At 49.2% G+C, this 15,462-nt stretch overlaps 1 protein-coding gene across 2 annotated transcripts in view; it reads right to left on the reverse strand.

The window, feature by feature from the left end:
• Positions 1-2,185: 2,185 nt before the first annotated feature.
• Atxn10 (ataxin 10) overlaps positions 2,186-15,462 on the reverse strand; it is a 143,777-nt gene continuing 130,500 nt past the window's right edge. The window contains exons 11-12 of one of the 2 annotated variants that reach the window (XM_078052542.1): positions 2,951-3,138; positions 2,186-2,490 (exon numbers count right to left, since the gene is read on the reverse strand). In XM_078052542.1, the coding sequence (XP_077908668.1) occupies positions 2,488-2,490; positions 2,951-3,138 (191 nt within the window). In that variant the 3' untranslated portion in view covers positions 2,186-2,487. Of the gene's footprint in view, positions 2,491-2,950; positions 3,139-5,859; positions 6,060-15,462 lie in introns of those variants that run through there. The other variant, XM_078052543.1, reaches the window with a different exon arrangement.

The following is a 15,462-nucleotide window of genomic DNA, read 5'->3' on the forward strand; positions in this document are numbered from 1 at the left end:
GTGTGTCAAGGGAGAAAATCCCTGAGTTTTGAAGGAAAGATTTGGAATTGCTTTTCTGTGCGCAGGCTGGGGTGACTGAGGTGATCAGAACCCTGGACAGCACTGCGAGGCTCCCAGAAACCAGCTTTCTAGTGGACCCAGATAGCAAGGCCCTCGCCTCCACCCTGTGGCCTCACATGTGAGCACTGCTGCTCTGGGTGCACAGCCAGACACTGGGGATGGTACTTAAAGGCTTTCCTCTGCCAAAGCATAGCACTGAACATTTTTTTCACTTAAGGACAGAAATGAAAGGATAGTAGAAAGTCATTTGAACAAAATAAATGCCAATTTGTTTGATCAGAGCAGCACATTAATGACTTCGAAAAAAAAAAAAAAACAGACATAAGACACACACATAAAACATTAATTTTTGATTTAAAACTTGCTAACTGGTAGTCCACCGACCACCTCAGTCACTCCTCTAGATGCCATTTTGCAAAAAACAACCATGGTTAGATCACAAAGTTATGAAATAAAAAATATGCACCTTGATCTGAGTTCCTAAATAACCCCGGCAACCATGAAATGTACTCACTAGGACAAATTCTAACAGCACAGCGAAAATTGAATTTGAAGTCTTATCTGGTGTTACAAAATGACCATTCTGCTTCACCACCCAGCAGAGAAGCCTTTCTTCCCCATCTTCTAAAATGAAGCTGCCCAAGGCTTTGTGGGTTTGCTCTTGAAAACAATATGGTCACAAAACTCGCTGTGACCATTCTGCCGCTTTACAAATTTTTGAGGCTGGTCTGCTTTCTTCGCTTCTAAGGGGCTGATTGAGGTGGTCTAATCCTCTGCATGGAACACAGCAAGGCTCTCAGAGCCCCAGGCCCACTGGAGGGTGGGGGCGCAGGCGGCTGTCCTCAACAGTTCACTCCCCACAGGGATCAAAGGGCCCCACGGCCCCAGCCTGTTGTCACTGTGAAAGCCTCACATTTCCTATTTAGAAAACACACAGCCACCCCCATTCTGCATCCTCACAAGGCTCCTTTTATCTCCTGGGTCTGTTATTGTGCGGCTCACACCCCACGTCTGTGTGATTCCACTGGGTGCACACAGCCATTGAGAGAGGAGAAAGGAGAGTCTAGGCCACTTACTGAAAGGAAAATGGGCTCCTGCTGCTTGGCTCTCTGGCCAGCCTTCATGGAGAGAACTAGATTTTAACTCTTGATGTCCCACAAGAGAGTGACCTCTTTGTGCATTTCAAATGTGGCAATGGCTTCTTTGCGAATAAAATGTCACCACAGAGAGAAAAAGTCTTTCCTAGATAGTCCCTTTACAGCTGCAGAGTATGTTTGGTAGCACATGGGAAAACCGTCACTGCACCATCAACAGCTCCAGCTGCTGCTGCAAAGCACTTTAAGTTCAGCACAAAGAAACCTGGAATAACTTTATTTTGGAGCAATCAATATTTTCTGTAAAACTTTGGGTTGGGTCTTTGTTGTTCTTACTTGGGGAGTTTCAACACGCATCGTGCAAAATCTCTGGATTTTCAGCTTGGTAACATAGCTGTTCAAGAGTATGTGCTTGGTGCCACGGCAAGCCCTGCAGGAGTGCATGAGGCAACAAAATGAGTGAGGCGGGTGGTCGAGGGGCTTGCCTTACTTACTCCAGTTCTACTTCCGATACACGAGTATACAGACATAGGCAGATGGACAGATGTCATATAAACTCTTGCTCCTCTAAAATCATGTGCAATCTACACAAAGCTGCCGCTAAAACCAAGTGGCATTGCAAGTCTGAAGACAGAGATGGCCCTTCCATGTCCCGGTACTGTGCGCTGGGCCGAGTGTGCACTGGCCCTTCCTCCAGCACGAGGGCACAAAGGGTGAGCCCAACCCAGGACGCTCTGGCACAAGAGGAGTTAAGCACCCTCACGTCCTCTCCCTACATTCCAAAGGACAGGGCTCGGTGACAGCACAGTAGCTGAAACCAAAAGGGAGGGCTCTTGAATTAATTAACTGGAAATGAGTCTTGTCAATGTTTGGAGAGGCAGAAGGGGTGAAAAGAGACTGCTAGAATTAATCCCAGTGAGAACCTACTTTGACTGCCTGCCAGAGTTCAGGAAGCCCAAGGAGAGGAGGGAGGAGAGGAGCAAAGCTGCCTGCCATCTGAGGGGGCGCGGAATCCAAGCAAACGGCCAGGCTTTGCCAAGGAAGGGCGGTGCCCTCAGAGCTTTATTATCTGCTGCCACAGTATGCACAAGGTGACACTAACACATATTCTACGCGGGGACAAGGGAGGCCAGACAGCTACGCGTAATGCAAAGAAAAGGGGGAAGTTGAGGACTCTGATGGTGGCTGACACCACTGAACTCTGCTACCGACAAGACCAGAGTTCCCAGGTTCACACTTACACATCTTCAAACACTTGCAGTTTCACGTATCGTGGAGAGGAACATCCACAAGTCATACTCTGAAAATTCAGATGTTTGGATGGAGAGTTCTTTCACTAAGGAAAAAAAAACACAATCAAAGATATAACAAGTCTATTTACAAGAACTAACAACAAAGGAAAGACAGGCAGCGTCTGGACAATGATCATAATCCTCAGGGATAAACCCGCAGAATCTCGTTCAGATGGCACAAGGGGCTTCCTGTTCTTTAACAGCAGTGAATGTTAGCCGTCTTTTAAAGAAAACGCCTAATTTCTGCCAGAAACTTTCTTTAGAGATGTATAAATTTCAATCTACTTTTTATATTTCTCCTCCAAAGCAAGTTTGAAATTTTAACTTTTAAGAAAACAGCAACATAAAGGCTGAACCAAAGTGGTCTGCAGCTCTACTTGGGGCTCTCTGGCAACCGGGTCAGAGACCTCCCTCCTCACCAAGGACCTTGTGGTGCCAAGGTCCTGGGGCATAGGAACAGCTGTCTGTAACTGCATGGAGGGCAGCTCACATGCAGCCACTTACCGGAGGGGGGTTGTCACAAGTGGACTTCAGAATCAGCTTCTCCCCCCTCTTCTCAACTTCAAAGCCCATCTTCTTCAGCAGGGATGTGTCCGCCAGCCCCTGCTCCTCCATCTTTGCAATCAAATCTTGGTTCTGGCTGTTGTCCTCAGTGAGGTTGCGGACAGCGTATACCACCCACTGAGTCAGAACTGGAGCCGAGTGAAGGAATATGGTACAGGCTTTGCTGTTGTGTAAGTGCACACGAAAGCTGGTGGGGAGTGGACAGCACAAGCACCCTGCCACCACAGGCACCTACAACCCTCCTGGAACATGTGGCCAGGACACACCACTGGGATATACAGCCGGGCATGTGACCAGGACATGCAGCCAGAACACACAGTTAGGAGGTGCAAGCAGAACACGTGACCAGGACACAAATCCCAAGTGGAAAAGGAGAAGACGACAGAACAGGTACATGTGCAATGTGCCCAGCAAGTGTGACGTCCAGGTGGCACCTGGAGGTGCCCACTCAGGAGGGATGAATGAGTGCAAGAGGAAGCAAAGGCTCAGAGCAGAGGGCTGAGGTTCATGAACTCTAGAACACACGGGCCTCAGGCAGGTGCATATGCGCACGCGCACACACACACACTCACACACACACTCACACACCTTTGTTGGTAGTTACGCTGAGTCACTAGGTAAAGAAGACTCCTACAGACCTGGCCACAGAGACACCTGGTCAGAGTCAGACAGGAAAACCATCCTGCTTAAAGTAAGCCCTGTTATCAGTAGGAACTGATTTGGAGGAGTGACTGTGGAATTTCCTTCCTTTGGTGTTCTGGAGACTAGACGCCCTCAAGGACTTGCTGGATTTAGTTTAAACACTCCTGCTCTCGAAAGCTAAGGCTCGGTGTCCTACCCTGAACTGAGCACAGCTCGGAAGATGCAGATGAAAGTTTCTCTTTGTCGCCAACAAACAGAAATTCAATGAACCTTTACGTAATGACCTTGTATGATGAAAGCACCCACTTGACTTGCCAAGGAATCTGGTTCAGTGGCCAGGAGCTGCGCAGCCCTCAAGACAGCACACAGCTACCACATGTCTTTCTATAACAGACCCCATGGAGACAGCTCTAGGGACCTGTTTTCAGTGGCAGAACCAGAGACATATAAGAGACTGTCAATGACAAAGAACCTGGGGTGGAATCCTAGTTTTTCCAAGGAAAGAGGCCTCCCTGCTGGTGATCAGAAGAGGCTCAGGAAAACAAGGCCTTCCTGGGGTGGGGGGGTGTTACTAGGTGGGTCCATTGAGGTCCCTGTGTTGGGCAAGGTCCATTGCATGTCTGTGTTGGGCAAGGAACCTGGCAGCGAGGGAGTGGAGCCTCCCCAGCCCAGAGACAAGGCTTCCATGGTCACAAAACCAGCAGCTCCTTCTGTAGCAGTTAAGGGGGAAAAAAAAATCCAACTCTTTTCTCTCTGGTTCAATAATTTCATAGAAAATAGAAAAGCTGAACTCCGCTACTGCAGTCAGACCACTGAGATGTTGGGAGCAGGGGCAGCTGCAGGCTGAGGAGAATCTCTGGGTTTTAAAGGGTCACTTCACCTAGTCCCTTGAGCCAACCCAACAGGATCTGCATCCCTGCTGAGCCCCACCTGACCTGGAACATGTGGATCACAGCCCTTTCCCTGGCTGCCTCTCCTGGCTCCTCCACACAGGCTGAGCTCATGTTTGAGGGCCTGTGGTCTGGACACAGAGCTGGTGCAAAGCAGAGGCCCAGCCAGTGACTGTAAAGTGCATGACCCGAAGGCCATTGAAGGTTCGTCACTGAAACCACTGTGGGTATAAATGACTGACCTTCTCCAGATGGGACAGGATAGGGCTGCTGGTGCCCTCCGGATGCTGATCCCATACTTAGTCACCACTTTAGTAGAAAATGTTCTCCACTGGCCATTTGTCTGTTCTCCTTCATAATAAAGCCTGGGTCCTTTACAAGGTTGCTTTCCCCCCCCCCCCCCGCCCCCGAGATAGAATCTATATAAACATTTAAATACACATGGTCTAAATTGAATCTTCTCCTCTTTTCTGCAATCACCAAATCTCAATTTTGTGCTATTATAGAAAATAAAAATAATGTTCCCAGGTGTCAGATATTTGCAACATGTGAATAAGCTTCTGAGCAAATTATCTGCTTTATCAACCTCTGCACTCAGGACAACACCATCACTATGCACATTGGTTTCCTCACTTTCTGTCGAAAAAGGGGTGTATTTAGGTAAGAAAATGTGTAAGACCAAAAGGTTTGGGTTCATGCACGTAACTAACTGGAAATGACACAAACAAAACATTTTCTTCTTTCTGAAACTTACTGGTTCTTCACAAAGTATAACTGAAAACAAGCAAAAGGAGCTTCCCTCAATGCTCTGAGCTGCTGAAACTGAGGGCTGGCTGGCTAAGTGGCAGAGGAGCGATACCAGCAGGGCCACGGCCAGTGACAGATGCAGAGGCTGTGGAGAAGGTTGCCACCACCCAGAGCTGTGTGTCACAAACCACCTCCACTGCAGGGCAGAGCAGCCATGTCCCCAGACGGGACTCACCTGCTCCCCTCCCTGCAAGCTGGGGTGAGTGCCCCTCCTCCTGCAAGCGTCCCTCAGAGTCCCAGCACTCTGCTATACAGCTTGGGTTAGAAGCTCCTGCCATGGATTCCAGAGCATTCTTTTAGGAGTTAATGCCACGCTGTGCTGCACTAATGTGCCCTGTGCCTGCGAGCTCCTGCAGGAGCCACACCTAATTCCCTTCCACAGCACAACACCCTGTCCAGGTCTAGTTCCTGGCTCACAGTGACAAGCTCAATTCTCATCTGTGGAAATCATGTAAGCTATGACTACTTGTCGGGATTTCTCCTCTGCCCTCATGCCTGTGAACCGCTTGAGACAAGACTGCTGTCTTATCCGCCTGCCTGTCCTCTGTCCCAGCATGACGCCAGGAAGCCCACACAGCAGTGCCAAAGGCCAGTTGTCCCCCTCCATTCCCGCAGAAGGGCTGTGGAGGCACATAGCACTACACTGGCTGTTCTCTGCCCTCTGGTTCTGAGTGGTTCCCGAGTCGGGGCTCTGGAGGACTGAGTCAGAAGAAGCTAATGCCACTGAGACAAGGAATGAAAAGTCCAAGATGAGCAACCCCAGAATTCCCCTGCGGAGGGCAAGAGGGAGCTCCTCTATCACATTCTGTGAAAACACTTGTTAGAATGGTATTTATCCTCAATTCATCCTTAAAATGCTGGGTAGTTCGTTTCTGCAGAAGAGAAGGACGTGGTGCCCACCGTCTATGTAAGGGAAAAGGGGCACAGAAGAATGTGGCGGAGAGCCGCAGCTCACAGCTCGGTCTTCAGTGTCCCACTCCAGGACAAGTTACCTGGCATGCAGGGCCTTGCGGAAGCAGCACCAAGACCAGGAGAAAGGCACCTCTCCCAGACCCTGCTGCCAGCACAAGGAGTGGAGGGTTGGGGTGGGGGCACAGACTGCCCTGGAGCAGCCCCTCAGGACCCTGAGTCCACAGAGGAACACCAGCAAGCCAAGCACTGGTCACTTCAGGCCGTGATGCCCTCTCTGGAGCCAATGCTGTCCACCTTCTGTCCTTAGGAGGACTTCACCTGATCAGAGTCCCGGGAACCACTTACTGTCCTGGGCAGCAGGTAAAAACCATTGCTTCCCCAGTAAGCATGGCCAGCCAGGGGCCCTCCGCCTGTAGAGCATGCAGCGCAAGGGTCCTGTGGCTTGTCCCAACTTCCAATGGGAACGTCTGGGCTCTACTATTCAGGACTTCAGACATAATGAAAAGCACAAAATCTATGTTTTATAGTTGTTCCTTTCAGAAAATTAAAAAGGTTTTTATTAGGTCTTGTTTCTTTTTAATGTATATCTATTCTTAAACTGATACATAAAAACAAAAATTATAGGAAACTATAGGAACCATGTGAGATTTAAAAAAAAAATTTGTACTTGTAGATGGACAGATGGCTTTATTTCATTTATTTTTATGTGTTGCTCATCATCAAACCCAGAGCCAGGCAAGCACTTTGCCTCTTGAGCTACATGTTACAGTCCCAGCCCCACGTGAGGTTTTGATACACGTACACTGTGTAATGTTTAAATAAGGACAAACACACGGATCTCTTCACACGCTTGTTGTTTCTTCATGGTGACAGCTCTTTACAACATGCCACGCACCACGGTTCCTATCACCACCCCACTGGCCACTGAACCCAGACTTCTTACTTTAGCTAACTACAACTTAGTCCCCATTCATCAAAATAAAAATAATAACATTTTGCAAAATTTGAGTTGAAAAGAGAGTAAACCTAGCCCTAGGAGGTGGGGAACACAGCCCTGGGGTGCGAGTCTGTGGTGCGGTGTGCTCCTGTGCCCACAAGGTGGGAGCCTGGGCAGCCAGCAGACCCAGACTGCACTAAGTGCTACAGGGAGATTAAAGAAAGTCCCAGTTAATGTTCACACGGCCCTCTTGTTCCCTCTCTAAAGAGACAGGGAGCAAGAAAGAGTGAGGGGAAAATTAAACACCTTCTAAAGTCTCTAATCCCCCAACACTTGAAGTGCGCTATTGTGTGCCTGGCTCTGGAGAGAGCTTCGGGCGTCTCCGCAGCTACTACAAGTAGACGGCTGGAGCCTGTCTGTTGCACAACTGCCTCCAGAGAGCTGCACCCAGCACCGCAGGGAAGGCTTACAGGGCTGCACCCTGAGGGCACCTGGTCCACAGGGAGCAAGGTGGCACCAGGCAATGTGAAGCTGCTGACCAGCGAGTGAAAGGAGGAGCCAAGAACACCTGCACTGAGGCGGTGACCCTCCCAGATACCTGCCGCTGGTCCAGGAGTCAGTGCGAGCCGACACCTTGCACCTGTAAGGTGATGAGGCATTAGGAGGGCAGAAAAATGCAGGCTGAGAAAGGAGCCTCCGTAGAGAGGCTCATGACCAGCACGGCACCGACAGTAGATTCACATGCCAAATGCAACTTTTAAAGTAGTGAGAGTGAGTCAAAAGGCTAGACCTGCCTAATGAGAATCCTTCCTGTAATCACGGGCCACCTGTTTGGGAGTCAGGGAAGTCAGCACTACTTGAGAGACAGAGCACAGCGCAGGCCAGCATTGTCCAGGAGGCTGCTGAGAAAGGGCTACAAAGGCTGGCCGCTAACTAAAGCCACTTCTTTGTATTTCATTTAGTTTCATGTATTTTGTTGATTGGAAAACTCAAAATACTACTACTAATGAAAACTCTTTGAAATTCAAACTTTAGGGTCCACAAATGGAGTGTTGGGGCCATGGCCAGGAACACTTAACTGCGTAAGTGGAGCAGATGTGGAGACAGACCGTGGGAATCACTGGCCAAAGGCACTTGCCACACGGCCTGCGACTCTGGCCTAGAGCACAGAGGCCTTAAAACACTGGTTGAATGAAGAAATAAATGCACTATTGAGGACTAGGGTTGGAAAAAACCTACATTATTTAAATGAGAACAATTTAAATATTTTAAAAATTTTTGACTTTTCAGGCTATAAATGTACTTTATGTAATCTGTATAATAAATATATATTCTTTATAGATATTAAATTTTACTTTTGATATATGTTTATAAACCATTTTTAGACAACACGCCCTTGAAGGCAAGGGACCTTGTGGTGTGTAACTTCTCAGGACACGCTATGGGGCACAGAGCAGGGTGGAGCCCTGCTGAGCTGGTGTGTGAGAGCACCATATAAACCCTCCTCATTAGGCCTCTACGTACAGCTGGGCCACTTCCTGCCTGACGTAAAAGGTTTCTTAAGACAGGGTGAATGGCAGCCCCCTGACATATGCAAACAGGTATCCGTGCAGACTATAGCAAAACTGAGGCAAATGTTTTGAGGATGCAGGAGTAGTTCAGTTTTAAACTGGTTCTGGAAGTACCTTACACGAGCAAAACCCAAATATGCCAATTTCCATCATCCAAAGGGGAAAATGGCAGGGGCTGCGGCAATGCAACTGCAAGGCTCCCCCGACAGAGCCCCCCACCACACACACAGGCAAGCCCAGACCTACTCCAGGCACCTCCTGAGGCACTGCTGCTGATGCTGGGGGAAGAGGGACCTGTCAGAGCCAGGTGGGGCCAGACAGGATGGAGACTGGGGAAGGAGCCTCCCCCAGGTCAGGCCCCTGTAGCCCTCTGGGACGATGCTGTGCTTACTGGAGGACAGATGGCTGTACTTCCCCTCCTCTGTGACCAACTGGGTTTAGCTCCACACACTTCCCATTCAGAAAATTAAAGCGGGAGTTTCCCAACCTACACCCTCCAGGGCTCCGTGCGATGCTGGAATGGTATGTCTGAGGACCGCGGCAAACCACCCCTTCCGGCTCCCGCTTCCTGCCCTAGGGCTCCCTGTGGACCCAAGGGAACATCTGTGCTCCAAGGGTCTCTGTGCAGTGCTGCATGCACTCTCCCATGATTTGTAGGCTGTCTTGTCCCAACAGCCTGACAAACCAAGGCGGCACCCGCCAACTCACTCTATAATGACCTGCTCACAGCCAGAGCCGAAACTGGTAAAAAACAAAACAAAACCAAACAAAAAACCCATGAATAGAGGAAGGTAGGGAAGCAGATAATTGCTAGATTTGTAAATCACAGGTCACGGTATGAAGAACAGACTAGCACTTGCACTTAAATACCACAAAGACACACAGTTCCATTTTGCTGAGGAAAATGGTCACCTCGGAACGCTACTGCTCTGAAGGAGATGGAGCATCACGGGGAGCAGTATGAAGGCCCTGAGGAGCCCTGTGGAACCTTCCTGGACCACACAGCACCCACCGTCACTAGAGGAACTGCTCTGTGTGCACAAACCAGAGGGCAGGCCACCCTTGCTGTGCTCAGTGGGCACAGCTAAGGATCCCCAAAGGGACTTTGAAAGGAGACTAGACGCTTTCCGTGCGCGCGCGCGTGTGTCCATTTCTCCACCACTGAGCTGCGAGGCCTGCCCTAGACATCCCACTTCCCTGAAGTCCAAATGTTTTTCCACCTTAGGAAGCGTCCCCTTCCCAGGCAAGCCTCACTCACCTCTGCCCACCCTGCCCTCTGCCAGTCCAAGTGCACAGGGCCCAGCATCCAGGACAAGAGCAAAGCCAGGGCCTGTGCAGCTGGCCGTGAAGTCACAGGCAGACCACGTTCCCCTCTCTGGCCTGAGAGTCACCACTCGCCCTTCCCACTCCAAAGTTGCGGCGGCTGGGCGGGGGCCACGCTCACAGGTACATTGCATCCGCAGGGTTTGGGCGGTGAAGGATCCTATGGCTCTGAAACTAATTTTGTATATGACACAGGCTCTGGAACCATTTTACGAACCACTTCAAAGCCAGTGTGGGTGAAGCAGTCACGGCCTGGCACCAGCATCACACTACAGGTTTCAGGGTCAGAAAAGCCAACACCACTTCTAACTCAACCCACACCAAAGGGTTCTGAGGCCACAGATAGTCCCATCTGTATTCGGGGCAGCACTCTAATGTCATTTCTGAGACTCTACAAGGACCACTGCACGCAGTAGTTTAACAAAGTGCCCGGCATGTGTGCAGCACACAGCAGTGCTTTGACACGTGGCCCTGAGCATGGGCTCTGGAGTCCACTGGGGTGCCTCACTCTCCTGCACACTCCCTGCCTGCTGCAGCCCCCTCGCATGCACAATAGGAGCGCTCTGATAATGTGCCCTAGGTCCTGGCTGGGTCTGCAGATAAGGGGTACTCCTTCAGCTCCTACTAGATATAGGCTGTGAGATGCTGTTTAATAAACTCTTGTGGCCTTCACGTGTGCTTGGGAGACAGCCTGGGAAACAGTCAGCTTCTTGAAAGAACAAGAGTTCAGATCCATGACCCTGTCAGCAGGGCAGGGTTGAGCTTAGCTGCTTGTCGATGGAGGAACTTGAGGAGCCAGGGGACAGGGCAGAAACCCTGGGAAGCTCGAGGCCCTGCCCTCCAGGTAAAGAGGGTGTTTGCAAGAGCCTGGCACTCTGAAAACAAGAAGCCACCAGACAACAAATTGGTTCAACCAATCGGAACCATTCAAAGCATAGGGCTCTCTGGGTGCACTCACAGCTTCACAGGGCGCTCCCCACGTACACAGAGACTGCAACAAACCATCAGCTTGTCACATGGAAATCCAACAGAAAACCCAAGTGACAGGCCCAATCGCAGCAGCAACCATCCCCATGACAGTATGCTTGCAGCCATCCTACGCACCCACGGAAGGCACTCAGCTGGAGTACCCTCATCCTGCAGAGGAGAGCAGCTTCTCTATGGCCACCAAAGCGCAGTGGTGCAGTCGGGTCTGGGCCTGGGCCTGGGCATGGGCAGTCGGCTCCAGCATCGCCTTCCTCGCCGCCTGGCCACACTGCCCCCAAGCCTCTTCACTGCTCACAGAGGACCAGATGAGCCCCCTGGAGGGCAGAGCAGTCCTTCCTCCTGTCATTGAGGTGGTGAACTTCTAAGACCTGCCTGGAAATCAAGGAAAGGAATGGCGGGATGCGGGAGGCCTCCCTTTCTCTCCAAACAACTCCCAGGAAATGAGCTGCAGACACCACTGATGACTACCTCTGCAAATACCTTTGCAACTAGCTAACAGCACCACAGCTCAAACTGAAATGAAAAATTGGAGTAGAAAAAGCAAGTAATCCCATCTAAATTATAGGAGATTAGTGTTGGTCTAGCACTAATGTCATTTCAGAATTAATAAAGTATAGCCAAGGGTCAAAAACAGTGCTGAGCTACAGAGGATTAAACGAAGAACACCAACAATGCGGAGCTTCTGGCAGATTTCAGAACGGACAAGACGCAGCAGGCATCGACGAGTCAGGAGCTCTTCCTGTACAGCCAGGTGCCTGGCACCTCCTGTGCTTGGGGATGTCACTAGTCCCTGTGCTGGTCTGCTCCAGGGTCACCACAGCCAAGCTGCCTTCCCTCTCTTCTGGCACCAATCAGTGGCCCTAGGAAGTCACTGTCCTGCGAGGGGTGGCCCTGTTTTGCACAGGCAGAGGTATGCAGAGGCATCCTGTCCCTCCCCCAGGAGCCATGCAGACAGACACAGCAGGACAGCTTTCTTCCAGGCTGCCTGCTTCCACTTCTATCAGGAAGGAACATCTCAAGAGAGGTGTGCAGCCTGGCTTCTCTCCCCATGGGGACTAGATCTCCCTCTCCAGGGGAAGAGCACTGCTGGGTCCATTTTAAAGCCAGGCAGCCTGCAGCAGGGATGTATAATGGGTAAATAATTCCAACTTTAACTGGAATCAAGCCAATACACTTTAGACTATTTCAAAGCCATGCTGGTTGTGGTGGTGACATTAAGTTCTTAAAGTCTTCCTTGATATATGTCTTTCTTCTTTGAAAAATTCTAAAAATACAGAATAGATTGCTTTTGGCAAAAAATTCATCCAGTTCCAGAAACTTAACACTTTAACGTGTTTTTCCTCTTCTCCGAACAATAATGCCTCTTGATCTTTACAAGTCACATCAAGGTATTTAGATACACACAGAAACCCAACTGGGGCTGGATGCAGCTCAGGGTACAGCACTTGCCTTGCGTGTGCCAGGCTCTGGCTGTGCACACGCACACACACACAGTTCGTCATACATTTGGATGTCTCTTGAGAATGTGACCATGGTCTAGTCACTCATTTAACAACCATGAAGGCTTTGTGCTCAAGGCTGGGAGCCCAATTGACATGACCCTCCAGGTCCCGCCCTCGAGGAGTTCATACTTCAGGGCAGAGGCAGCAGGTAAACAACACAATCAGCCACAGTGTCAGGCTGAAGAGAGCCTGCAGAACTGCACAGGGCACAGGCAGCAGGACAGGGCTCCCTGGGAGCTGAGTCCAGAGGAGAAGCAGTCATGGTGCACCTGAGGAAGTGGTGCAGGCAGAGAAGCCGCCCGAGGGGAAGCCTGTGGCAGAGGCCAAGGTGTGAAGAGGCAGAGTGGGTGTGCCAGGTCTTCTGGGGACCATTAGGATGCTGACACCAGCACAAACCCTCAAAGAGCTGGGGGGGAGGGGGTGCAAACGGGGCCTTGGTGGCAGGAGGAAGGCTGGGTAGTGAGGCCCGGCTGGCTCCATCCCGACTGCCTTTCACAAGTTGCTCCAAGTTGGGTGATCTGTGCAACTTCATGCAGGAAGCTTCTCCACTTGGAGGCATGGCCAGGTCTCACGTCAGAATGACACGAGGGGACGTGTCCCAGGCCTTGTACCGGACCGAGTACAAGCCCTGGGCAGGCTTCCTTCCAAGCAGCAGGCTCCTGTACTGGTCCGTGACTTCACACCTCCTTGCCTCAGTTCCTCATTCATAAAATGGGAGGCAGACAATAAGATGGTGGGATACAGTGACTGACAGTTTGGGGAAGAGATCAAGTTCTTGGGCTGTGGGGACAGCAGAGCTGAGTGAGGTTCAAACTACACTACCATTCCTGCTGTCAACCACCCAGGGGCCTTGGCACCTACAAAACTGAGGTCAAAACATTATTTCATATGATGGTCAGCAAGATTAATGAACTTGACCACAATGCCTGGCACGGCAATAAATGCCAGCAGCTCTCGGTAAATACACAAAACTGGCGGGTTCCTTTTTTCCCCCTAAAGACCTGCAGAAATCTGCTTGTGCACAGACCCTGACAAGGTTCTGAATGAGGTGCGGCTGCTACCTGCCTCTCTTTCAAAGTCATACTGTAGTAAAACACGAATCTTGCCATGGTAACTGTCCCCTGTGCACAGTCATTCACACACGCTGTGTACCCATCCCATTGCCTGTCTGTACAATGCTTTCCATCAGGTAACATGGAAGCTCTCTGCCCACCAACCAGCAAGTTCCCTCTCCTGCTACCCCAACCCAGCCCAGTGCCAGACTCCACTCTGCCTCCACATCCAGCACTCCAAGAACCTCTGGTGACTGCTTATTTCACTGAGCGCGTACCCAGGGAGTCAAGGTCCATTCGCACGGTGGCCTATAGCAGGGTTCTCTCCCTCCTCGAGGTTGGGAACACTCTACTGGACAGATGGATCACATTTTGATCATGCCCTCATCCCCCGTGGACACTTATTTCACATTCTGGCTCTTCTGAACAATAGTTCTATGAACACAGACATACAAATTTCTCTTCCAGACAGGGTTTTCGATTCTTTGGAGCATGCATCTCAACATGCAAGAGCTGCATCATGTGGTGATTCTGTGTTTGAACCTGAGGAACCATCACACTGTTTTCCACAATAGCTGTACATTCATTCCCATCAGCAGTGCAACCAAGAGCCATTTTTCCAACATCCTTATTAAAAGTTTTTAAAATAATTGCCATGCTAATGGCTATGAGGTGGTATCTAATGGTAGTTTTGATGTTTATTTCCCCAATGATTAGTGAAGCTGAGTATCCACCTCTTTGTGGGCTTCCTGGTCATCTGTGCATCATCTTTGAGGAAGTGTCTGTTCAAGTCTTTTGCCTATTTTGGAATCAGGTTGGTTGTTTTTACTGTTGCTATTAAGTTTTAGGAGTTTTCTATAAATTCTGGATATTAATGCCCTATCAGATACATGTTTTGCAAACATTTTCTCCTATTCTTTACCTATTTATTCTGATGATAATGTCTTTTGAGGCAGAAAGTTTTAAATTTCCATACAGGTCAGCTATCTTTTTGTCACCTGCGTCTCTGGTGTCAGAACCAAGAAGTCATCACCAAACTGAATGCTGTGAAACTTTGGCCCTGTTCTCTTCTGAGCCGCACAATGTTAGGTTTTACATTTAGGTCTTTGATTGCTACAGTTTTGTGTTACGCTGTAAAATTGGGAAATGTGTATTCCAGATCTGTTCTTCTTATATGTTATTTGGCTGATGGAATCCAAAGGATTCCAAATGAGTTTCAGGGTGGGCTTTTCTATTTCTGCAATAACTTCACTAGGATATTGACATGGATTGCAGTGAATCTGGAGACTGCTTTTGGAAGTACTGATACCTTTAACAATATTAAAATTTCCAACCTAAGAACATGGGATGCACTTCCAAACAAATTGTTTATCTCCAGTTAATTCATCACCCCCCTACCCCTCCCCAGTACTGGGAGTTTTCATTGTACAAATCTTTCACCTCCTTGGTTAAATTAATTCCTAAGTATTTCATTACTTTTTTAAAAATATTTTTTTAGTTGTAGATGGACACAGTATCTTCATTTATTTATTCTTTATGTGGTGCTAAGGATGGAACCCAGTGCCTCACATGTGCAAGGTACACTGAGCCCCAGCCCCTTCATTACTTCTGATGTTATTTTAAATGGAGTCACATAATTTCCTTTTGAGATTGCTCATTAGTACATAGACACACCTGATTTTTGTACCGACTTTGTATCATGCTATTTTGCTGAATTCACTTATTAGTTCTAACAGTATTTACATGTAGAAAATCCTACATATAAGACCATATGATCTGTGAATAGAAACAGTTATGCTTCTTCCTTTTGTTGTACTGTTATTTCTAGT

The sequence above is a fragment of the Ictidomys tridecemlineatus genome, chromosome 6, assembly GCF_052094955.1.
Source record: "Ictidomys tridecemlineatus isolate mIctTri1 chromosome 6, mIctTri1.hap1, whole genome shotgun sequence".
NCBI lineage: Eukaryota > Metazoa > Chordata > Mammalia > Rodentia > Sciuridae > Ictidomys > Ictidomys tridecemlineatus.